General features: G+C 42.4%; 1 protein-coding gene across 6 annotated transcripts in view; it reads left to right on the top strand.

Annotated features, from left to right (window-relative positions):
* Nucleotides 1-25,023, top strand: part of ACTN1 (actinin alpha 1) — a 112,336-nt gene that overhangs the window by 69,857 nt on the left and 17,456 nt on the right. For 4 of the 6 annotated variants that reach the window (XM_044436933.1, XM_044436931.1, XM_044436929.1 and 1 more), the window contains exons 5-13: nt 1,275-1,362; nt 2,406-2,484; nt 6,132-6,213; nt 8,196-8,281; nt 17,093-17,185; nt 18,241-18,471; nt 19,633-19,780; nt 21,258-21,408; nt 24,749-24,857. In XM_044436933.1, coding sequence (XP_044292868.1) covers nt 1,275-1,362; nt 2,406-2,484; nt 6,132-6,213; nt 8,196-8,281; nt 17,093-17,185; nt 18,241-18,471; nt 19,633-19,780; nt 21,258-21,408; nt 24,749-24,857 — 1,067 coding nt within the window. Of the gene's footprint in view, nt 1-1,274; nt 1,363-2,405; nt 2,485-6,131; nt 6,214-8,195; nt 8,282-10,638; nt 10,725-17,092; nt 17,186-18,240; nt 18,472-19,632; nt 19,781-21,257; nt 21,409-24,748; nt 24,858-25,023 lie in introns of all 6 variants that reach the window. The other 2 variants (XM_044436932.1, XM_044436930.1) reach the window with 1 other exon arrangement.

Here is a 25,023-nt window from a genome sequence, read left to right as displayed (position 1 = left end):
GCTGCAAGTTTGTTAAGATGACGCAGGGCCCTTTGTTACTGACTTGGAGGTCTATAACAGAACAGCAAGGTTAGGGTTTGTGCTTGAGGGATTCTAGAAAGCAATTAATTGTATGGACATTGTCTTTGGATACAAAGCCTTTGGCTTTCTTTTCATGTTCCCCTGCAGTGAGATGGGATAGCATTATTAATGATCAACCACATTTATTTTGTGGGAAGAGCTATTTTAAGCAATTAAAATTCTCCAGAAAAATAAATTCACAAGACTAGATTTGAAATACAGTAGTCCTAGCACAGTGAATATTTTGGATCCTTACATGATTGTCTGGCCCATCACAGCACAGTTCATAGCTGAGTCCTTCATTAGTACTTATCCGCATGTGTGTATGTTATCTGGTTAATATTGCCATACCTTATTGGGTTATATTGCACAATATGGTGACTAAGCATTCCAAGAGGATGACCCTTCATTGTTCCCTCTAGTTTAAAAAGTAGAACCTCCAGAAAGCCAAAGGCAGTGTGTGTAACAATTGGGCTGAGATATGATGTGTGGCCTACAGTCACCCAGCTCTTCAAGTGGGAATTTAAAGCTGGGTCTTTTAGTCCAGATCCGTTACTTTGTCCACTGTGCTGCACTGCCTCTTTTACCTTTAGACAGGAAACAAAGGTCTGCATCTAGTCACTGTAATGGAATCCTGTGTAACATAATGCTGTTCTCCATCAAATTTGCAACATGTAGCTTTTATGTTTATAGTTGAAATAAAGAGCAGCTGAATTTAATTTCATGCTGTAGCATCACTAGTGGCAGTGAGTAATGCATTAATTAGTGTCACTAATTAATGCATTACTCACTGCCACTAGTGATGTGGCAGCTGCATCATTAGTGGCAGCTGCCTCTTTGTCTCTCTCATTCTGACTTTTGGAGGCCAAGGGCTGGCAGGGTCTTAGTGTATCAGAAGACAGGTATAGAGGGAAAGTTAAGGTGCCCAATATTTTGATTTATTTTTGCAGCAAGACTGCCATCACCTTCAGAATTTAATTTGCAGCCTGTATAGTCATAGTGTTGTTTCTTTTAAACTTAAGTTTAGCACTGGTTCAGTAGCCCAAATGCCAGTGTCTCTCAGAGATGATCTGAGTTGCACAAATGGAAGGAGTAGCCCAAATCCTTCTCAATGGCTTAAAAAGTTTTAAAGGTTAGAATGAATAAGTAGCTTTTAAAAGTAGTGGAGAAAGCCCCACAGGGGTTGGCTAATCCTGGTATCTTTTGTTCCCTAGAGACATCTGCTAAAGAAGGGCTTTTGTTATGGTGTCAGAGGAAGACGGCGCCATACAAAAATGTGAACATCCAAAACTTCCATATTAGGTAATGCAAAGGTGAAAGGCAGCAGCCTGTGACTTGTAATCTTGCATTTCCAAGGGGATTGGGGTGCTGTTTTGTGCTTGGCCTGTTTTTCACTGCCCTTGAAGGCCCATTATGGGCGCTAAGGTGGTGATGGAGGAGATGGAGAAGTTTAAGAAGATTCTTAAAACTGTCCTTCAAGTGCAGGATTACAGAATATTAGGCTGGTTAAAGATTTCTTCCCACATTACTCTCAGCACCCAGTTATGCCTTTATTCCTGTTTTGGAGATAAATTAAAATGCTTGTGCTCTTTTTATTTTTGTGCTGCCACATTTCTAAGTCCAAATTTATATAGGCCCAACTTAGATGTTAGATATTGAATCTGCTATGTTAGATATTGAATCTGCTATGTTACCTTCCCTCTCACCTTTTTACATAAGTAATGCCACTCCTTATTCACAACTGACAAAAAGTGGAAGCAAAATGAAGATTAAAGTCCAAAAAGGATCAGTGACAGAATTTAGGTTCCTTTTAGTTGCCAGCCTGCTTTGGCACTACTATTCTCGGAACTCTTCTTACTGAGAGCTTTGTGGTTGGCTTTGTGAAGAAATGGAAGCTGAAACAGAAATCAGATTTGCCTGTGTTCTGATGTTTACAAGATATAGCACAAAAAGCAGATGAAGCCTAAATGTAATCATTCTCTAAATGCAGGCTTCCCAAACCAGGTTTCTCCGGATGTTAGACTCCCATCACCCCTAACTATTGACCATGATGGCTGGCACTGATGTAAATATCACTTGTGGGGATTCAAGATTAGATACAGCCTTCTCCAATGTAGCACCCTCCAGATATTGGACTGCAGTCCTGTCATCCCCAGTTAGCATGATCAACAGTTGGGGTGGTGGGAGTTGTAGTCCAACAGTGTCCTTTGGGATCCCAGCTGGGGAATACTACAGTCTAGACCAACTGCGTTATTAGTAAACTATGGTCTATGGCTGATCGAAACTGTTATGGCTTCTGCTGTTCCTTGACAAATGTAATTAATTGTGTCCCAACTCTCTCATAGCTGGAAGGATGGCCTTGGTTTCTGTGCCTTGATTCACAGACATCGTCCAGAGCTCATTGACTATGGAAAACTAAGAAAGGTACTTTTTTATATTTCTGGATGTTTCAAATTCAAGCATTTTACCAGTACTTCCTGATGGATATAAGAGTAGTAGCAAGTAAGGAATTACTTTGGTCTTCGAAAGAATGATTCAGCCAATTTCCAAGTTCAGATTCTTGAGATGAAGACTGTCGTAGACAGCTATGCTATATTGGAAATGTTTTCTTAGACTGGGTTTATCAGGCAAGTGAAGCTTTGCCTTGGCTTCCTTGCAAAGAGCTTGCACTTTCTGTGGATTAGCTATCCCAGCAGGGCCATTTCGAAAGCCCTAGTACAGCATGATGTCCTCCAGATGTTTTCAACCATAATGTCCAGAAGTCCTGACAAATGACCATGCTGTCTCAGGCTGATAAGAGCTGAGGTCCAAAACTTCTGATGGCTGCCATGTTGGCTGTCTTAACGAATGCTTATCAAGTCTTTCACTAGTTGTACAGAACTGTATGTCTGGCCACAATATTGCTTTAAGGCACAGTGGTAGCATGTTTGGGCAGAAAAAAGTCCTACAACTAAACAGGCAAGACTATTTTTGTGAGTCTTGTGGGGATAAGTCCTTTAATCTTTAGAAAAACAGCAGTAAGCCACTCTGAGTCCATGAGGTAGAATGGAATATAAATCAGAATATAAATGAACACGTCTTTCTATATCCAGCTTAAGTCAGGATAGTCAGGGATGACTGAAACAGTAAATTATCCTGATAGGCAAATTTGTGTTTTTCAAAGGAGGCAACAAATACACTTTTCCCACTGCAGCCTTCAGACTGTAAGTTTGCTGAATCCTAATAGTAGGCCATAAATTTGACCTTCCTGTTAGAGGAAGTTCCTCTAGTAACTTTAGAAATATGCTGTTTTGGTCAGCTAAGGTTTGTCCTTTTGCACATTCAAAAGCCACAGTCCTTATTTAGAAAATGTTCTTTATTGACCAGAGATTTTTTCAGAGGCACAAACACCTAGAATGAATCTCTGAGCATGCACAGAGTGGTGTGTTGAACTCAATTGAGTATTCACCTCCAGGAACTTTCCTTATGAGCATCACTGGGCCCCATCCCTTCAAGAAGAGCCTCATGAAAACAAGCACACCTCCTCTGTATATGGTGGTCCTCCAGTTGGGCCACTTTCTCTGCCAACATTGCAACATGGGATTGAGAGCTGTACTCACCTCATCTGCCTCTGAGGAACTCCCCTGTTCCAAGCCCCTTCCTGCTAACTGCTTGATTATTCTCAGCCTGCCCACCTGGGGAGCCTAGTATTGAGATAAGCATCTCTGCTTTTCTCGTCTCAATGTCTGGAACTGGTCCATATTTCTCTTCCTCCTCCTCTGAAGTCCTGCCAGGTGGCCTTGAGAATGTGTGCCAAGAGCAATTTTTTCCACTCCCAACAATCAGTAGGAATAGCATATTTTTGTGCCTGCCACCTCCCATCATGGTTCACAAAATTTCATAGGAATTAAAGCCCTAAAATACAAGAAGAGAAAAAATATAAAATCTTAAAATAGAAAATTAAAATAATTTTAAAAGGCTAAAAAGCAACAAGCAATATCATTTATTATTATCAATAACAACAACTACTACTACAACAACATACTTTTTACTAAATTACTGATATATATATATATAGTTAACAGCTTCTAGGCATTCCCTCTACCCTGCTTCAACAGTTTTGCTGCTTTACTGTTGCCAAAAGCCAATGACTGGTGATATTGCAATTAGAATAACTGGTTCTCAAGCAACATTTTATGAAATGAAGAGTGAGAACTTATTCCTAGGAGGGAAGTCATCTCCACAGGCGAGCATTTTTATGCTGAGGTATGGGAGAAGCACTAAGAGAGTCTAGCATTTTTTTTCTCAAGTCAGCAGGATCAGAATACATACGCAGAAGGTTTTTAAAAAATCTGAACCGTGGTATTAAAGTTCAAACTGTAGTGATCCTTATACTAAGCTTTTTTCCCTTTAATAATTGCTCTTGAGTGCAGCTTGGTCCTGTTTTTGTACATAGACTTCATAATAACTATAGTGAATACTATGGCCCTGTCATATGTAACAACAACCCATCAGTTTAAAAAACAGTGGGTTTTCACACATGAATTACAGAGACTGAGTGTACTTGCCTCTTCAGCTTGTCTCCTTCATGGTTGTACCACCACTTCATTGCTCAATAAAACCATTGGGTTGTTTTGGGGCTAAACAACTCAGTTTTAAACCCCTGGGTTAATTGCTGGGTTCTTTAGCCCCTAAACTCAGCACTCTGGGTGTGAATGTCACACTCAGCGCCTACAAAACTGCCATCCTAGGATGCTGAGTACAAATGAAAGGTCTTTGTAACACTTGGGGAAATCAAAATATAGAGCAATACCCCTGCTCTCCCCTGCTTGTGCTTGAAAACCCACTGGTCTTTTACCCATTGAGTTGCTGTTACACGCAAGGCAGGTCAATGTTGTATTTGGGACCAGTTCAGTGAAAATTACACCTGCACAGACATCTGCAGACTGCCTGTGCACTCTTATGTAGGAATAGCTTCCCTTTAATTCTGTGGAACAGATAATGAAAAATCTATTTTGATTTCCCCAAATATTACAAAGGCAAAATAAAGGTGGATATTTCAATTAGCATGGCTAACTATCTTCCTTTGCATAGGAAAAGGCAAAATAAAACCAAAAGAGTCGTCGGCAGTCAGAGCCCCCTGGTTTCCAGTTTGGTTAACATTTATCAGGAGCAAAACACCATTTAAGCAAAATGCCCATAAAATCTAATTTCTCAGTCATACAGGTTTAGTAATTAGTCTGCACCTATTGCACTAAGCAGGAGATAAGAGTGGTGAGAGAGTAAGCATGTCCTTGTCCATTGGCTGTTCATATCGGGGAAGGCTTCTCCAGCATTGTCATACTGAGCCTCCCTGAGTCAAGGCATGAGCATGTTTTGAGCTTCCTTCAGTCCTAACTAGCTCTAAACTAGGACAAACAACTTTACTGAAAGCTCTCATGCTCATTGATGGTTCAGGAAGGAAAGCAAACTAATGAAAAAGGGAAATTCACGGCATCTTCTCAAGATCTGTACAGAAAGGTGTTTGGAGAGGCTGTTTGGAAAATACACACAGCTCTCATAGTTACCTTTTGCCTCATTAATGGGGTAGTGGGATGGGAGTTAACTCAACCGCCACCTCCTGGTCCAGTCAGTACACACAAGATAGAAGATTCAGGAGTCCTGCCTGCCATTTTGAGAATCTAGTTTGGAGTAGGTACACAGGTGCAGTGCAACATCACCTCTTGTTCGGGGAAAGTGAGACATTATCAGTATACTTATTTTTTTAATGTGACTTTAGTGGAACTTTATCATTTCTTTATCAATTGGTTAGGCTTCTTAATTAAGAGCACACTTACGTGGTTATGTAACTGATATTAATGTTATCAGCTTGTATGATGAGTCTATTGATCTATTGAAATGAATAATCATTTTATTTAGCCCTCACATTTCCACCCAAAAATGATGCTCAAAGTGACTAAGTGTTAAAACCAAGATTAAAATAAACTTGGTTTAAACAATCTTTCTGTAGCCCAGTTCTGTGTATCAGTCCCAGTAAAAATGGTGTCTTCTGCTGTGTTCTTATTGCCAACTTAAGGTTGTTTCTTTCCTAGGATGATCCACTCACTAATCTAAACACAGCTTTTGATGTGGCTGAAAGGTACCTTGATATCCCCAAGATGTTGGATGCAGAAGGTAAAGTAGAATCCAATTTTGATTGATTCCTTTCCTCCCTCCACCCCCAAAGAGGTTCCCCAAACTTTCCTTATATACTTACTAGATCTTTCAGATGGTTTCCTTATCATTTATTTAGTTTAGAGTAAATCCAGATACATAGGCTTACTTCTGCAACCTTAAAGCTGCTTTCTAGGGGCTGGATCCTACACGATTCTAATAACATTTGAATGAAGGAATAATGTGGGATGTACAAGTGATTAAAAAAATATGTTGGTGCCCCCATGGGAAGCAGCAGTATAGATCTAGAACTTTCCAGCATGATATATCAGGCCCACTTATTTTTGTTCAAAAGTTACCAGGCCAACATGAATGGTGAATTAGACTCCACACAGCTGCAAAATTGTATGAATCACATCCAAGACTGATAATGGCAAGCTGGTATTCTAGTTTTCTTTAATTTGCTCCTGGTGCATGCTGAATTTCTCAAACCTGCTCTGTAGCTTATCATTGTACGACTTACTTATAAGGCAGGAATGAATTCAGTAGTAGTTCACACCTGGCTTTGACTGGGTTGGTGTGCTACCTTGAACAATCAAATAGCATTCTCATTGAACAGCAAAAGGTATGCTAACTCTGCAATATGTAAGGAGTAATCATCCTCATTGCCTCCCACATGTAAGTCATATTTCTCTAGGCATTTTATTTCCAAAACATTGTACTATTTAATTGAACTAAGTAAAAGGATCCAAACAGACAGTCTTCCCTACTTAAGATTCTTGGATACAGATTTTAAATATCCCTTATGTTGTCAGCTTTTGCATTTTGAAAACATACACTGGCACTCAAATTTATAGTTTTCTAATTGCCGTAGTTCTTCAATTACTTTCCATGGCCATTTCTTTTCTTTCTCCCTTAAACATTGGGAAAATATTTTTGCTAAGCTCTGCCCAGTCTTGTTTTTCCCTTCCCAGTTTGTATAATTCTGTGGTTGCTCCCAGATGAGACATTTGCCATTTAATCATTCTGCCCCATTCACTGAATGTTTGTGGAGGCATAGACAACAATGTTTCCCACTTATCACCATCCCATATCTCTTCACAACTTCTTCCATCTTTTTTCTTTCCACAAAAAATCTGTTAAGAAAGAAAAGATGGAATAGCTACACAGTGTCTTTTGGCTGACAGAGCTCAGACGTCTCTGTCTGGAAACACCTTCAAACCTTTTTGGAGAAATGTTGTTGACCACAACAAAAGTAGAAGATGCACATTGGTAGTTCTGATTGTCAAGTCCATCCATTGTTTAACTATTTTAAATTATGCTGAAACAATTATTTTATATTCAGTTAGTCCTCATCTTCATTTCCAGCAAGCAGCCTTAGGTGGGCATCCCCAAGTTGCTGACTCTGGATTTTATTAGGAGCACTTCTTACACACTGGTCTGTCCCAAGGTATTGAAATGGTTAGGCGCATGGCATTATATGTTCCCCTTCATGCCTTAGTGGCTGCTGTTCTCACCCATCAGCATCCTTCCCATTGCAGCAGGGACATGCTGTGAAAAGCATTGCATGGCCAGAGTCTGAGAGGCAATGGGCGCCTGCTTCTCTTGCTAATATAATGGGAGCCTGGAAAACTCAAACCAGCAACAGCCCACTGAGAATGATGCACAGTAGTATGAGGAGAGGGGTGCCCTTGTTTGTGTTTACTCCAACAGCAGCTTGGGGTCATCTTCTGACTTCTTGATAATCTGATAGATCCACAACTTCTCCCTTTGGAAGAGTCAGTTGGCGCATCTCTCCAAGAATAATATGTGTAGTGAGGGGAAGAGGGCAAAGGCAGTTGCCCTAATAGTAGCTCTTTCTGCTGAGAAGTCTACAAAGATCTGGGTGAAGAATGTGTAGGTGCTAATATTCATACTCATTCCTCACATGGTGTCCCCAGTACATCACTTTGCTCACTCCCCATCAGTTGATATGCTCTTTAACCTGAGGTTTTCTTTGACAGACATTGTTGGAACAGCCCGTCCTGACGAGAAGGCCATCATGACCTATGTTTCTAGCTTCTACCACGCCTTCTCAGGAGCCCAGAAGGTATCGCAGGATTCCAAGCTCCCTCCACACAGCACACCTGGTCCTCTTGCTAATGTCCAAACCTTTTTCTTTCTCCTCTCTAGCTACAGGCATCTTTATTATTATTTTGGGCAGTGTTGGCTTATTGGCTCAGGTGGCACTTCAGAGATGTAGCATTTTGGGAATGCAAATTGGTCAAATGCAGTCCCACAGTCAATGGTGTAGAGCAAATCCATTCTTGTATGCAAAACTATGCTTTACATTGATGGTATTGGGAGCTTTTCTCTTACTCATTTGATGCAAGGATCTTTTAGAGGTGAGTTTCTGGAAGGACAACTTTAGGGGGCAGAAACCCATCCGTCTTCTGCTCAGTGACCCAGCGACTTAACATTCTTCATGTCAACTCATACTGAATTACTTAGCTGATTGCTCATGGCATTTGGGCTGTTTGTAAACCCTCTGTTGTTGTGTAGACAACTTCTTACTTGGAAATACTACATGAGCTTCAGAAATAAGACTTGAGGGCCTCCACAGAGCAGTAAATGTGCATACAGTTTTCTGACTCTGAAAATTACAGAAATGTCCCAGATTGGAAGTTGCCATTGAGCATTATAGCTTGATGAATCGACTGGTATCTGAGAACTACGCATGGATCAGGTAGGCTTTGCAGTACAAATCTCTACATGGTTATTCAGAAGTAAATCCCACTGAGTTCAAGAGGGCCCTCTCCTAATGAGTGTGCAGTAGATTATAGTCTAAGGAATTGCAGTTGCTGTGATTATCTGGTAGGTTGTCAGCATTGTGACATGCTTCCCATTTTTCTTTTAGAAGACACAGGTGTACACATCTGTGTATTACCTATATGTGGACATGTAATGTCAGAAATTTCAAGAGAAGTTGTAGGTGGAGCAAAGTTTGAAAGTCATGGCAATTTCCTCAGAAGTAGAAAAGGTGTCACAATGAGATGTAGCTGACACTTCAGCTAGTTCACTGGGGTCTGGAACTCCCGCAGGAAACACTGGTGTATAGGCTGGCTTATATAGCCTTTGTTTTGATCTAGCTAGGCCATGTTTTTAAGCAAACTTGAATGATAATGCATAACAGATTAGTTATGCATTAACTCTTAAGAGATTTTCAGTATCCACTTCTGCTTTTCACATTTGAAAACACATTAGTTGGCCACAGAGTTTTAATTTAAGCAAACTATTCGACTGTAGCCTGCCCACCCTTGCCTTAAGAGGCAAATGTGCATGTTTGTGTCTCCTGAGATGAAATGGGCAGCAGTAGTGAAACATTTGTTCTTGGATTTCAACTTTCCATACTGGTGATGTGAACTGCTTTTCCGGAATGTCTCTGTGATAACACTGGCCGTGCAGTTGTATGCATTTTGTCATTTATTGCAATTCTTAGTGCCATCACCTTAAAATCTCCTGTTCCAGGCAAGGGATGGCACTGAATTTTCTATTGCACCTGAGTGAAGTAACAGACATCCAGTGTCTCTGTTTGTTTGTTCTGCAGTTACAGGCATGGGATTTCTAGGAAAGACTTTTAGGTGCCACTGCATTATCTGCTAATCTGTGTGTTCCAAAGAAACATTTAGGATAGCCCGACTGGAATTGTAAGCATGTCAGAGTGCATGTTGGGGATTTGAATCAATTCCCTGTTTGTGGAAGGTTAACATGTCAGAGAAAATGGATCAGGGGAACACTATTTGCTCTGGAGAATATTAAATTATGCAAGTATGTTATGTGCATTATTTCAAGAGAGATTATGTGTCGTTTTCCTGAATATGAAACTTGGCTCTAATCTGCCAAGGAGAGAAAGCTTGTTTCTCAGTGGTGTGGCATAATGCTGTTAAGATTTTCTGTGGATAGAAAAGATAGAATAAGCATAATATGGAGATGTTTTTCTCTTTATGGTCAGAGATCAGGCAGGTGTCCCAAAACAGATGTAATGTTTTGCCATTTTGCCGTGCTTTAAACTTTCGTTGTAGGGTCTTTTTCAGATGTAGCAATGTTATTCCCTTGAGTAGGATGGGCATACAGAATTGGCTGTTCCTTCCCCAGAAAATATTTGTTTTGCTCTTGTGTTCAAGTGGACTGAACCTGCTGACTGTGGAATTGTATAATACATGATAATGATGCACCCTGGGGTTGAAAATGGATGGTGGCAACAAGTGCCACTGGAGTCCATAAAGCCAACACTGCTAGACACATTCTGATCTCAATTCCCAGCTCTCCGCATGGAAATCTGTTTGGCCTGTCCTGCAATGCATGATGGGAAGTTTCCCCCCTCTTTTACCACCCATGACTGTTTTGTTTTATTCTGTGTGCTGCTTCTTACTTTATCCTTTCAACCTCTTCTCCTTCTTTGCACAGATATTATAGGCACGCTAAGGCCGGATGAGAAGGCCATTATGACCTATGTTTCATGTTACTACCACGCCTTCTCAGGTGCGCAGAAGGTGAGACTTTACTCCTAACAACCCCCTCCTCCTTCTGTTTCCTGCCCATCAAATTTAGTGGAAGCTGTCCTGAACCATTGGAGAGATAGAATCTAGTGCTGGCTTTCACATTGAGCTATGTAATGTTACCACAGCTTCTTGAGGATAAAAAACCTTTTCCTTTGTGTAGGACTCTCTGGATTTTGTCCTTTCTCTGGCTTTTCCCAAGATTTTCTGCCTAGAATTGCTAGGATCAATTCACATCAGCCCCAGTTAAGATTAGAGGATACGGTAAATATATTCAGAATGGACAGGTATGATGCCTGTCTGTTGGAAAGTGCCCTCTTAGCTCCTCTTTCCCAGCTTGTTCCCAGGTGGGACCTGGCCAAAAATACCAGGTTGTTTTTGATGGGTGATGTACCTGTAGTCCACCACTGTGGGTGTGGAATCTACTGCACAAAAAGGCCCAGCTCTATACCTGTTTTAGCAGTGATAGTAATTCCAGTAGTACCAGGGGGCTGAGGCCCAAAACTCAGCCTGTATCGCAGCAGTTTGTGGTGTTTTTCAAATGTAGCCATGAGGACTGCAGTCTGGAATGAACAACTAGGTTCTATTTTTTAGAGGGAGGGAGGACTTTTTAACCTTTCCACCTTTGATACTCCAACCCAAGCTGCTTTCCTCCCCCCATGGGGAAAAGGATAGCATCCCATAGACCAACCTTCCCTATCCTGATGCCCTTCAGATGGTTTAGACTACAGTTCTCATCCGTCCCAGCTAGCATGGCCAGTGGTAAGTGTTCATGGATTTAAAATCCAAAATTTCTGGAGAGCCTCAGCTTGGTGCCATAGATAAAGAGGTACCAGTAGCATTTTTTTTCCTCCAGGTGGAAAAACAGCTAGACAATCTTCCTTAATGTGGTTCCCTCCAGGTTACGACACCTCTAATCCACCAGGCTGAGCTAGGAGACAATATTTAGAAAAAAAGCTGCAAGAGGGGCAAGGACTAAGAACACCCTCCGTGCTGATCTTTTGCTCCAGAGAGTAATTTCTGCAGCTTTTCCTCAGCACCATGTGAGAATGGTTTGGTCCCCAACCATGTAACTGAAAACCAGTTCTTTAAAGGGTTATCTTGTGTATGAGCAAGAGGACTGAGCTGGCATTGGCAGTATACCAACAGTACTATTCATTCCCGAGCAGCTATTTTTCTAAGCAGACAGAGAAAATTGCCATTTAATGTTTACATAAATCATAAAGAAACACAAACTATTCTGCTGCTGCTATTTTAGCCTCGCTGGAATCAGGTCGTGCTTTTTCTCCTTTCATTTTTAAGTGACCACTTCTGCTTTGCCAGCTGCACTCTCAAAAGGTCTCTTTTTGGTAATGCCAGGCTTTTCTCCACGTTGCTGCCTTAAGAGAGGGATTCAAGCCAAGCTCTAATGATTTCTGTAAACTGAGATGTTGCCCCCATCCAGCCCCCTCTCAACTGGTTCTCTCCAGTTATGTTAGACCACAATTCTCATCAGTGACCATGCTGGCTCAGGATGCTGGGGGTTGTTGTCCAACACATCTGGAGGACACCTGGTTGAGGAAGGGTACATCATCTCTTTCTAAGACACCCAACCCTGAAGCTGGTTTCCAATAAAACACCCTCTGCATACTGTTCTTAAGGACTTCTTTTCTGCCCCCATGTTGCTTTTCCTTTCTCTCCCCCATTCATGTTCCTCCTCCACTGGTAATTCAGGTGCTTTCCCTTCTCATATCATTTGTGGTGTTTCCTTATTGTTACAGCTTTTTTTAAGTTTGCATAGTCATCTCTCAACTGATTTCGCCACATCTTAACTGCTCCTCCCTTGCCATTTTGTACTGAGGTACAAAATGCATTTGCCTTTATAGATCCTTGCATGCATTTTGTGGGAAAGCAGTAATTTAAACGTGTGTCATTCAGAACTGGCACCAGCTGCTTTTATCCATACCTGGGTAAAGGATATCAAGGGGAAAGCAGCACTTAGGCTAAGCTCCTTTGGCTTCCCATTGGGCGGCTCAGCTCTCAAACGGATAGCTGATGTGTTGCCAGTTTGGACTGTCCCTTGCAACTCCAGGCAAACCTATGAAGTTCACATTCTTAGAAGATAATCGTTGCCCTATTTTCCATTGTGAAGTCACTTCATAATAAAAATGAATTTGCATGCTTTTTGACTTTCCTCAAATTTGTTACTGAACTAGTAGGGTTCGCAAGGCTCAGATGTATGTGTGAGCTAAACCAAAATATTAGAAACCAAACTAAAATTGTTATGCTGGGGCCCAATTCATGGGCTCCTAAAATGCTGCATTAGCTGCTGAAAAGTCTTCCTTTCCATTGTCTGCTTCTACTTTCTTAGAAATATATGAATTGGACCCATTTCCCATATTATATTTTTAAAGCACCTTTTAAAATACTAGAGTGACAGCAAATTTTCTAGTGGTGTATTTTTGCAACCTTTTAGGCTGCAATCTTATACTTACCTGGGAGTAAGTCATTTGAATTCAGTGGATCTTACTTCTTTGTAGACATGTATAAGATTGGTTTACAAGTATTAGAAGTATTTTATTCTGAGCAGTTCTGGAACTTTAGTGTTTCTACAGGGAGCATTTAAACTTTATTCAAATACCATGTTATCAGTTTGCTGAAAGCTTTACCCGGGATTGTCTAAAACTGTTCTGGTCTTAGCTAATAACTTGTTCAACGTAAACTTTTGGTCTGAGTATACCATGTTATGGAATAAGACACAACAGCTTTGTTCAGTTCTGGTTGGGGCCTATTGCCATGTATAAAGTAATTAATCCCCTGACAAGGCTAATAAGATGCAAATGAGAACATTCAGGCAGTGCAGCTGTAAATATTTACCTGTGTCATAAATCAGGTTGATGGAAGAGCTTCTTCAATAAATAGTCTAAAGACTGCCAAGCCCTCAATAGTTACAGTTAATTTTTTCAGACCACATACCAAATTCATTACATTCACAACTGAGAATCCTGTTTGAATTTGTGAATTCATTTATTTTGCTTCTTTAGAAGTAGGTGCTCCAGGTAGTTTTGTAGTAGTGGGGTTTTAGTAAGTTTAAATTTGTGGACTGGCACCAATTACAAGTACAACCCAGCAAACAAACTGAGAGAAAAAAGTATTAATGTTGTACATCATCATTATTATTTAGCATTCGGTCAATTGAGTGATTCTCTAAACTCAATTGCCGAAATGACCAATTCCATCCAGAAAATTGATGTGAGCCGCCCCGAGGCTTTGGCGAATGGGGCGGCATAAAAATGTTTTAATAAATAATAAAATGTTGCCAGCATTATTACCAATGTGGTTTCGTGAGAAAAGATTTTCCACTGAGCCAAACCACTGGAGTAAGAATTCAGAGTTAGCTTTCGTGGTGTCCAGTCTGTGCCGATTTTAAACTGTGTTGCCAGCTGGCCGGTCTGTCTGGCTATGTATTCATCGCCTAGAAGAGAAGGTCTTGGGGTCTTGATCATTTCGCCTTTGAAGCTCTCCCAGTGGCACTAACAACCAGCTGTTGAGAGAGGCAGGCTCCCAGTCTGGGGCTGCTGCGGAGTGATCGGTGAGCTTGCATTTCAAACTAGGCCCAAGAGCACAGAGTGTCTTTTCAAGCTCTGCCCTCTTCCTTGACAAGGTGACTTACTGTGATGTCGCTCCATTTCTCATTCAGATTTCTCATTACTGCTACCAGCCCTGAAGGGGAGGTCACATGATCAACTTTCTGCTTCTTTCATTCTCTTATACTGAGTCTTTAAAGGTACAGGGGGCCCAGCCTGCATAACATGTATGTGACTGGCTGCTTTTCCTTCATATTATTTGTCTCTGTGTATGTGTGTCTGTCTATGTATTTCTTCACATATATGTGCTTCGGTCAGATTGCATTTGCCCCCTAACAGCTTCTAACTTTCATAACACTAAACTGCATGAGTGTTTTTTATTACTACATGGGTTTACTCTGGTTTTTAATACATTGTGGAAATGGATTTCTCAACATAATTTCTGGCTAGGCTTTTGATTAAGCTTTACTTGGGTGTGGCTAGCATTTCAGGACTCCATTGTTGATCTGTTCTGGGGAGACGACAGAAGGACAGATGCCTGCTGTAAACCTGCGCTCATTCACTTTAGAATTAGTCTAGGGAGACAAGTAGGCGTACCTCTGCTGTACTTTCTTAATGAGGTATTGGAACAAGGAGGTGAGACAGTCCTGGCAAAATCTGCAGTCTCTACACTCTGCCATTTTGAATAGCTTCCAGTGCTATCAATCTAGTAATTCTTTGGAAAATCTTGTTGGCATGCCTTTGTCCAAGCTATAACCCGAATAAACTACCCTCCTAGTTACTGGACAGCAGAACAGCTTATCCAGAGAAACTGTGAAGCCTCCAATCTTGCAAGTGTTTAGGAGGTGGTAAGAAACCTATCTGGATTTATTTTCTTAGATATGTATTTCTTTAGCTGCTCCACTGTGGACATTTTCTGAGTGACTCAGAAATAAATAAAAGGTTTCTGAAAAACACACTGGCCAAATAGCTGAGCTTTCACCTCTGCAGTATGCACATATAATGCAATGCATTTTATGGGCAGGTAATGTCAGGCTGCTTTCATGACCCTGGAAATGGGAATCTCCTTGCATAGAACCACAGCAATGGAGGAAACTGTGCTCTTACGTACTGCCATGTGGCCCATAGGGCAAACCCGCCAGACCTTCAGGAGAGCTCCTACACTGGCTGGGTGGAAGGTTCTCCACCTGTGCATGTTTTGCTGTGGATGCTCCCTTTCTTTAAATGTAGTGGTCTAACCATTCCATATTTTCTCCCACATCTTTACTAGAAGTGTTTTAATATCAGATACTGGAAAAAGTGTCCAAAGCTAATTAATTTAAAGAAGCCTTAGCACACTTTTGAAAGAAGATTCCCAAGAAGTGTGTTGAAAACTTGCAAACAGCTACAGGAAAAATGTTACTGCATCCTGCAGGTGCCTCGTTTTGGCAAGCAGATGATTCCGTCCACCCTGGGGATTGTGCATATAGGGTCAGGTGGCCTCTCAGTACAATAAACTAGAGGCTTGTCATGTTTTTACTGGTATCAACAGTGCCCAGGAAAAAATGTAGGGGAAGGATTTAAAACTGAAAGCAATCAAAGCCATATCTTGGTATACTTAACAATAAAATTATTCTTCTCTGAAGACTTGCCACATAAAAGTTTAAGTTCAAGTAAAGGATACTTGACTGCCAAATCATAGTTTTATGGGTTCTTTAGTACTGATGAACAGTGCTGGTTCCCTGGATATGTAAACTAGCACAGGATTGTACCTTTAGACCCTCTTTTCTAAAATGGCTTTGGAGGCCAAATTGGCAAATTTGTTGTAGCTTGTGGACTGAATCCAACAAAAGACTACTTTGAGTGATTAGCCCTAAGCGCTTATGTGCTTAGATCAACTTTTTCTAAGCTGGTGCCTTCCAGATGTGTTGGCTGGAGGCTGCTAGGATTTGAATCCAGCACATCTGGAGGGCATCAGATTGGGGAAGGTTGGATTAGACTTTCTGGTTTGGTCTTTTGTTTTAAATACAGTGTATACAATATTGAGAGTCCTAACATGTATGGAACAGATATCAACAGCATGCAGATGGTTCCATGTTTCCTTCAGTGATAGATTACTTTTTATCTAGAGTGGATTTTTGCAGCACTCAAAAACTCAGTTTGCAAAATAACTTTAAGTCTAATAGGCACTGTCAGTGATTAGAGGCAAATGGTCTTAGAGCAGTTAGTTACATCAGCTGATCTCAGAACAGACCTAGATGTGAATTTACTGCTTCGAAGGAAACTCCTTCCCACCCACATGCATTCTGGCTCATGCCACACATTGATATACACAGATGATGCTCTTCTGGTGTTTTATCAGCACCTGGCAATAAATATCAACACACATGGGTGTGTGTGTAAATGCTTGATAGTTCAGGGTTGGCAAATATGTGGCCCTTCAGATGTTGTTGGACCATAACTCCCACCATCCCTGACCATTGACCATCCTGGCAGGGACTGATATGAGCTGGGGCCACAAGAACATCTGAAGGGCACTAGGTCTGCACCCTCAGTTTAGAGTGAAAAATGTCTTAAGCAAAGAAAAGCACATCCAAATCAGACTCTCAGGATAATGTGCCTGCCGTCTTGAGAAGCAAGATGTGGCAGTGATACAGTGAGTCACCTATAACGCTTTGTAGCAGTTGCAGTGTGGAGGAAAAAATGGACCAGTAAAGTTATGTTAGATTCAGAATGGGCTTTTATCTTTTCCAATAGGCATGCAGAAGGAAGCGGAATAATAAATCATGATATATTTTTCTTTCTGTTTTCTGGCAGGCGGAAACAGCAGCCAATCGAATCTGCAAAGTGCTGGCAGTTAATCAAGAGAATGAACAGCTAATGGAAGACTATGAGAAGTTGGCCAGTGATGTAGGTCTTTCTGCTTTTGATTTCATGGCAGGGCTTTGTTGAAATGGAAAGCTATCTATTCCCTCAATTACACATATTTCTCAGTGTTTTGTCCTTGATAATTTGAAGTATGCCTCAATGTCTCCTTTTAAATTGGAGTCTGTAATATTTTATTTATTCTAGAAGGCAGTGTAAGTAAAGCTCCTTCCAAGTCCTTAAGTAAAGTATTTATTTATTAATTTTAAGAAGCACTCTAAGGAACCAAATGCAAATAGATAAGGAAAATATAGGGAAGAAGGCATTAATTCATGGTTAAAAATGCATTGTGGCATGTGAGTAAGAAGGTGTCTTCAAATAGTGGAATCATCAGCAGGCAAGCCAAACATTTAATTGCTATGCTATGCAGAAATTGCTAATGGCCATCTGTAGTGACTGAAAAAACATGCGTGGGTGGGTGTGGGGAGGTTGCTTTCACACACAGATCCTAATTTGAAAGCCATAAGGCCTAGAACGTTAGGTGGCCTTGTGGAAGGCAATCCTTGGAGCCAACCTGTCCCCATAGACTTGGGAAATAAATGAAATCACAGTCCAGTTTGTAAATACTGATCAGCATCCAGTGTGACACGATCAGGAATGGAAATAATGTTACCCTAGTGCACACAACTTCCAATGCACTGCTAGGAGGGCTTGCTGGTATGGTGGGCTTCCCAGGGAAACCTGCTAGCACAACGTAATTTATATTAGTGGAAACATCAAACTGCTGTTCAGTTTTATTGAACACTAAAAGCTGAATTACACACTTGGCTTACTTTAGGTACCAGTTCTTTACCAGACAAAGTTGGGAGAATTGCACCCTTAGTCTTTCAGTTTCTCTTGTCAGTGTAAAATAGGAAGATAGAAACTGGTGCAAATACAAAACCTGGCAAAAATAATTACAAGCCTGAAAGTCAAAGTTTATCATAAAACTTTGCACAAAGTGGCCTAACCAAAAACAAAAACAAAAAACTAAGCCTTACACATCAGGAACGATATTTTGTTTATAGCTGTCCTTATTTTTTCCACCTTGGTATACCCAGTTGCTGGAATGGATCCGTCGCACCATACCCTGGCTGGAGAATCGGGCACCAGAGAACACCATGCAAGCCATGCAGCAGAAACTGGAGGACTTCCGAGATTATCGCCGCCTCCACAAGCCTCCCAAGGTCCAAGAGAAGTGCCAGCTGGAAATCAACTTCAACACATTGCAGACAAAGCTGCGACTTAGCAATAGGCCGGCCTTCATGCCCTCAGAAGGAAAAATGGTCTCAGTGAGTATGTTAAGCAGATGAGTTCCAAGCTTAATTATTTGGCAAAGTACATGGTTTTTAAAATATACACACTCCACTGCTGCTACTACTTTCAAGAGGCAATGATATTCCGCCCTACTAGCATCATATGCTATAGAGCACCTTGGTTCCAGTGGACTTCTTCATTACAATTTGTGCTCCACACAGATCATAATCCTCTGTGAAGAAATGTCTGCAATGGCATGGTTCTTGCAAGTTGATTATATGTCCCTTTGAGTCTCCCAGTGCCCACAAAACAATAATGTAAAAGTGGTGTTGCTACAGCTGTCCTTGCCTAGAACCCAGTTTGTACTACATTGGGATGCTTAAGACTCTGTTCATGGGGAGGTCCCAGTCTTCTGAGAAAGTGGCCACTCCTTGCATAGAGTTTCTTAGGTAAAGAAAATGATGGTCCCAATTATTGTGCCGCTTATATCTCCTGCTCCTGAGAATGGTTCCTTGCCGACCTGCTCAAATAGCAAACTCTCTCTAGACATCCTTCCTTCATCAGCACTCTGGTCCCAAATAAACTGCCCTTGCCAAGCTCACCCCTCATATCCACACAGTGGATCTCTAACTGGACAGAACACGAAGCACACTGTTCAGCAGGAGCTTTTCAGCCTTCAAAAGGCTTCAGATCAGTCCACCTGTCTTGGTCACCTACTGCTTGGCCCAGCCTTAATCTTGCCTCTGGCTGTGGTGCTGGATTGTCACTATTGCCTGCCTATCAGTCTTCCAGGTTCTGCAGCAGCCCAGCATTGTGACTGTGCAGATATCCAGAGCTTAAACCCTCACTACAGGATTAATGGTTGCTCTGCAGAGCTTGGGCATGAAGAGGAGATCAAAGGGGAGCTCCTTTGGACCCAGGAATTTGTTTTCTGAATTGCTTGTGAATGGGCCAGTGGCTTGCCTGCCATTTCAGTTGATTTGCCATTGTCCTCTACTGCAGTTGTACTGTCTGTCAGATTATTCGCATACACGTGCTTGCGACTCTTTGCAGCATAACGCTTTCTTTCATTAGTACCTGCCAGTCACAAACTTGCTTGGGGAACTGCAGGAGGACAATGTTTCAAAAAATTTTGTTTCTTTTGAACTTGTCCTTCCTTTCTCAACATCATTGTGCTTCTGCCTTCATCTTTACAGGATATTAATAATGCATGGGGTGGACTAGAGCAGGCCGAGAAGGGCTATGAGGAGTGGCTTTTGAATGAGATCCGAAGATTAGAACGGCTGGATCACCTGGCTGAGAAGTTCCGGCAAAAAGCTTCCATTCATGAATCCTGGACAGATGGTAATGCACATCTCAAGAGTGTCGGTTTAACAGGGATTTGTGTGGTCTGGGCTGAAAGATTTTAAAAAGAAAATCTGTACCAAGGTAGCTCAAATTCTGTGGTAAGAAGAACAGAATTCTGTGACTCATACACAGTACTAAATGAATATATTTTGCATACTTTATTATGGGGTAGGCAAAAAGTAGACTGGGATCTGCTAATATATCTCTGTGAGGTTTGCAGTACAAACCACAAGAACTCCTGAATCTCAGTTATTTGGTTATAGCAACAAAAAAACCCTCCTCCATCATTTGAGATACACATATATGCATAGCATGGAACATGACAGCATAGTATCTGTTGTAATTGGTGTCTGTATAGGCAGACTAGATTTTTCCAATAGATTGTTGCTGCTGCTAGTCGTGAAGTTGCATCTGACCCATTGCGACCCCACAGACAACATTCCTCCAGGCTTTCCAATAGATAGCCACATGCTATTGTCCACAAGAGGTCATGTAATTCAGTATTCAGTCTCAAGGACATTGCTAGGTTTTGAGCCATGGGGGCTTGGACCCCAAACCTATTTTCTGAGGCCCAGATCTCCTCCCTAGACCCTGAGTGTCAGTTGTGCCTACAGAAGGTGTTTTTTGCTTAGCTTAATTGCCACGAAGAGGGCTATTTCAATGGGAATTGCATCCCCACATGCTGTAGCCTCCTGACTCCCCAAAACCTCACCTTCCGCATGACAATTTGGCAGGGTGCAAATGAATTGAAGAATTTTATTTAAATTTATTTATTTAATTTAAATTCATCATCAATTGGCTAACTCTGCCAGCTGTGAAATTGAAACAAATCCTATTAGTTATTTCTACATATGCACATATAAAATATATCAAGGTATGTACCTTTTGTGCCTGTTTGTGTCCTGTGGGCCTGAGTCCCAAATCCTTTAAGTGTTATGGTTGCAAAGCGAGCCTCATCTCAAGCAAGCCTGTGAATGCTCATGGAATAAAGTTTGCCAGCTGGAAACCTTTTCCCAGGTCAGGTGCAGCAGCTCCAGTGGCTGCAGCATGTGGTGCAGAAGAGAGGTGCTGCTAGTGGTTGCACTAGGCTCCATTCCTGGCAGATAGAGTTCAGTAATATGGGAGTAAAGCAGTGATAGTCCTTTAACCAGATTGGGTCAAATGCAGATACCTAACTAGAATGAGGTTATTACTGGGCAGCTCCCCATCAAAATTGTCAAGGCCCCTACATCTGTCTTACAGTGTCAACAAAGCAGGTTGCCTGCAGGATGGGAAAAACAGTATTTAAGCTAAAATGGATCAGCTGTTCAACAACATAATAAATTTAGGTCTGCATTTCATAGCATAGAAGATGTTTGTTTGGTATAATACAGGCTGCACCATAGAAATGTCCATTGGGAGAACAAATATTTATATAGGCCGATCGCTTTTTGGCCCTTTGCTCACTTACATGTGTCATGGCCCTCCTCTATAGGGAAAGAAGCAATGTTGCAGCAGAAGGATTATGAAACGGCCACCCTCTCAGAGATCAAGGCCCTTTTGAAGAAGCACGAGGCGTTTGAAAGTGATCTTGCTGCTCATCAGGACCGTGTGGAACAGATTGCTGCTATCGCACAAGAACTCAAGTAGGACTTCGGTGTAGTGCATGGACCTCACTTTTGAGCATATAAGCCATCAGTGGAGATTCCACAGCTTGATCTGATTTGTGATCCCTTTCTGTGCAGAGGCAATTTTACTCCCTTTCAGACACAAGAGTTTAGAGAAGTGCCTTTTGGAATAAAACCTTCACTTACCAGACAGCACAACAGTGATGTCTTGACTGTGGCACTGGACAGTGTGCAATAAGATCTACACAGCTTGTGACACATAGACGATTAATATTAGTACATTACATTTCTATACTACTCATATAGTAGTATATACTCATGGCTCCTAAGCGTCCTCTCCTGCCGGGCAGAGCCCACTCTTCCCCCTGGTATACACCTGAACTGCGGGCGATGAAGCAGGCTGGGAGACGGCTAAAGCGTAGGTGGAGGAGATCACGGGATGAATCTGACCGAACACACTTGAGAGCCCATTATCGGGCCTATGCTGCAGCGGTGAGGGCGGCGAAAAAGAAATTCTTTTCTGTTTCCATTGCCTCCTCAAAATGCCGTCTGGTGGAGCTTTTTCGAGTGGTGCAAGGCCTGGTTTGTCCAGGTCCTAAGAAACATCTGGTTCCACCCTCGAAGGCCCGCTGTGACGACTTTGCCAAGCATTTCAGGGAGAAAATTGCTCAGATTCGTCACGAGCTAGACTCTACTAGTGACACAGAGGTTTCTGGGAAGACACCAATGCTGCCGTCTGGTCCAAAATTAATGGATGAATTTCAGTTATTGCGGCCTGATGATGTGGACAAGGTGCTTGGACGAGTACGTCCCACCACTTGCCTATTGGACCCTTGCCTGTCTTGGTTAATAAATAACTCCAAGCATGGGATTGGGATCTGGATCTTGGAAGTGGTTAACGCTTCTCTGAGGGAGGGTCGGGTACCTGCCCCTTTAAAGGAGGCGGTAGTCCAACCGGTCCTGAAGAAAGCGTCACTGGATCCAGAGATGGCCACTAATTATAGACCTGTGGCCAACATCCCGTTTCTGGGCAAGGTGTTGGAGCGGGTGGTGGCGGGACAACTCCAGGCTCTCTTGGATGAAACTGATTATCTGGACCTATTTCAGTCTAGCTTCAGACCCGGGTACAGTACTGAATCTGCCTTGGTCGCCCTGTACGATGACCTGTGCAGGGAGAAGGACAGGGGGAGTGCATCCCTGTTGGTTCTTCTAGACCTCTCAGCGGCTTTCGATACCATCAACCATGGTATCCTTCTGGATAGGCTAGTGGGATTGGGGATTGGAGGCACTGCTTTGCAGTGGTTCTGCTCCTATCTCAATGACCGATTCCAGAAGGTGGTGCTGGGGGACTATGGCTCTGCGCCATGGCAGCTATGCCATGGAGTACCGCAGGGGTCCATTTTGTCCTTTTTGCTGTTTAACATCTACATGAAACCACTGGGAGAGGTCATCAGGAGGTGTGGGCTGCGGAATCATCAGTACGCTGATGATACCCAGCTCTACCTCTCATTTTCCACCAATCCAGGTGAGGCGGTGGCTGTGCTGAACCAGTGCCTGGCCGAGGTAATGGGCTGGATGAGGGCCAATAAACTGAAGCTCAGTCCAGACAAGATTAAGGTCCTGTTGGCTGGCGGATCAGGCTTTGGAGAGGGTGAATTGAACATAGTCCTGAATGGGGTTGCACTCCCTCTTAGGGACAAGGTCCGCAGCTTGGGTGTGCTCCTCGACCCAGAGCTTTCATTGGAAGCTCAGGTGACAGCAGTGGCGAGGAGCGCTTTCCTTCAGCTTTGGCTGATCCATCAGCTGCGCCCCTACCTGGAGTACGACTGCCTGGCGACAGTGACACACGCGTTGGTGACTTCCCGCCTTGACTTCTGTAATGCACTCTACGTGGGGCTACCCTTGAAGACGGTCCGGATACTTCAACTGGTTCAAAATAGAGCTGCCAGGCTGCTGACGGGGACTGGGCGTTATGTTCACATGACTCCAGTCCTCCGACAGCTTCACTGGCTTCCCATTGAACTCCGGGCCCAATTCAAGGTGTTGGTGATGACCTATAAGGCCCTAAACGGCTTGGGTCCTGGTTACCTGAAGGAGTGCTTACGTCCATATATGCCCGCCCGCCCTCTGAGATCTGCGGGAGAGGCCCTTCTCCGGGAACCCTCCGTGAAGGAAATTAGAAGGGTAGGTACTTGGAGGAGGGCTTTCTCTGCGGTGGCGCCCAATCTATGGAATGCGCTCCCCAGAGAGGTCCGCCTGGCGCCGTCGTTATTAGCAGTGGTGAGGAGCCAGGCGAAGACCTTTTTATTCAAACGTCATTTTAACTGTTAATACTATTTATTTATTTTATTCTTTGGCCAGGGCGACTTATTTTATATTGTTAACTAGTTTATATTTTATTGTATTATATTTTAATTGATATCTTTGTGAGCCACCCCGAGGCTTCGGCGAATGGGGCGGCATAGAAATTTTCTAAATAAAATAAATAAAAATAAAATAGCCGAAGCTCTCTCTGGGTGGTTCACAGTATTTTAGTCACCCATCTGGATTTTAACCAGATTTAACCATGCTTAGCTTCCAAGATTAGGCAGGATCAGGGACCTCAGGCTATGTGGAAGCTAAATAGATGACCATGGATTCACATAAATACTCATCTGTTAGGGTTAATGTTCATGTTTACAAACTCAAATAGATGTTTTCCGAAGTTTATGGATGACATACAGTGGACATGCTAGAGGCCAATAAAACTAAGCATGGGGTGGGGCAAGTAGGTAGAGAAATATATCTCTCCACCTCAAAATACTAAAATTTGGATTCATCCAGTGACACCGGGAAGGAACTCAGTTATGCCAGCAAATGCTGCCAAGGTTGCACATGTGTTGGTTTTCAATGGTGCAGCATAAATAGCACTGGCAGTTGGACACCACTGGATCCTTTCCATTGGCAGAAGGTTCAGGACTGACAAAAGAAAGTAATTCTTCACAAAGGAGTTAATTTATGGAATTTGCTGTTGCAGGATATGGTAATATGCACTAGCTGAAAATTCATGGAGGCCAAGTCTGTTGACAGCTGTAAGCCTTAATGGCTAAATGGAGCCACCAGATTCAGAGCCAGTTCACCACTAAATACCACTTGGTGGAGTGGGGGAGAAGCACAGATGGTGGAACAGGTTTCAGTTGGCTTCTGCTGGAAGCAGAATGGGGTGGGCTAGGTTGACTTGTGATCTGCTGCAGGAAGGTTCTTTTTAGGGCCTTTTCAATGCAATCGATTCTGTATTTGCAGGAGTGCTTTTTTGTATTAAGAGAACCCAAATTTTATCACTGTGTGTCTAATAAAGCTGTCCCCCCTTTTTTGTTAGTGAGCTGGATTATTATGATTCGCCAAGTGTCAATGCCAGGTGCCAGAAAATCTGTGACCAATGGGATAACCTTGGGGCTCTAACCCAGAAACGACGAGAAGCACTGGAGGTAAAAGATGCTTGTACATTCTAAAACACGAATGTTACTTCTTCCTGAGTATCCTGGTAATCCTGTTGTTGGAGACTGAGAATGGGAATCAATGCAGTTTTTAAAAAATTATTAAGCATGCTGCTTAGTCTCAACAATTCCTGTTCTGGTAGCTTGGAGGTTAGGT

Source organism: Varanus komodoensis, unplaced genomic scaffold, assembly GCF_004798865.1.
Source record: "Varanus komodoensis strain SLA01 unplaced genomic scaffold, ASM479886v1 scaffold3, whole genome shotgun sequence".
Classification (NCBI taxonomy): domain Eukaryota; kingdom Metazoa; phylum Chordata; class Lepidosauria; order Squamata; family Varanidae; genus Varanus; species Varanus komodoensis.
The sequence above is the reverse complement of the archived record's forward strand: the minus strand, read 5'-3'. Positions and strand labels throughout refer to the sequence as shown.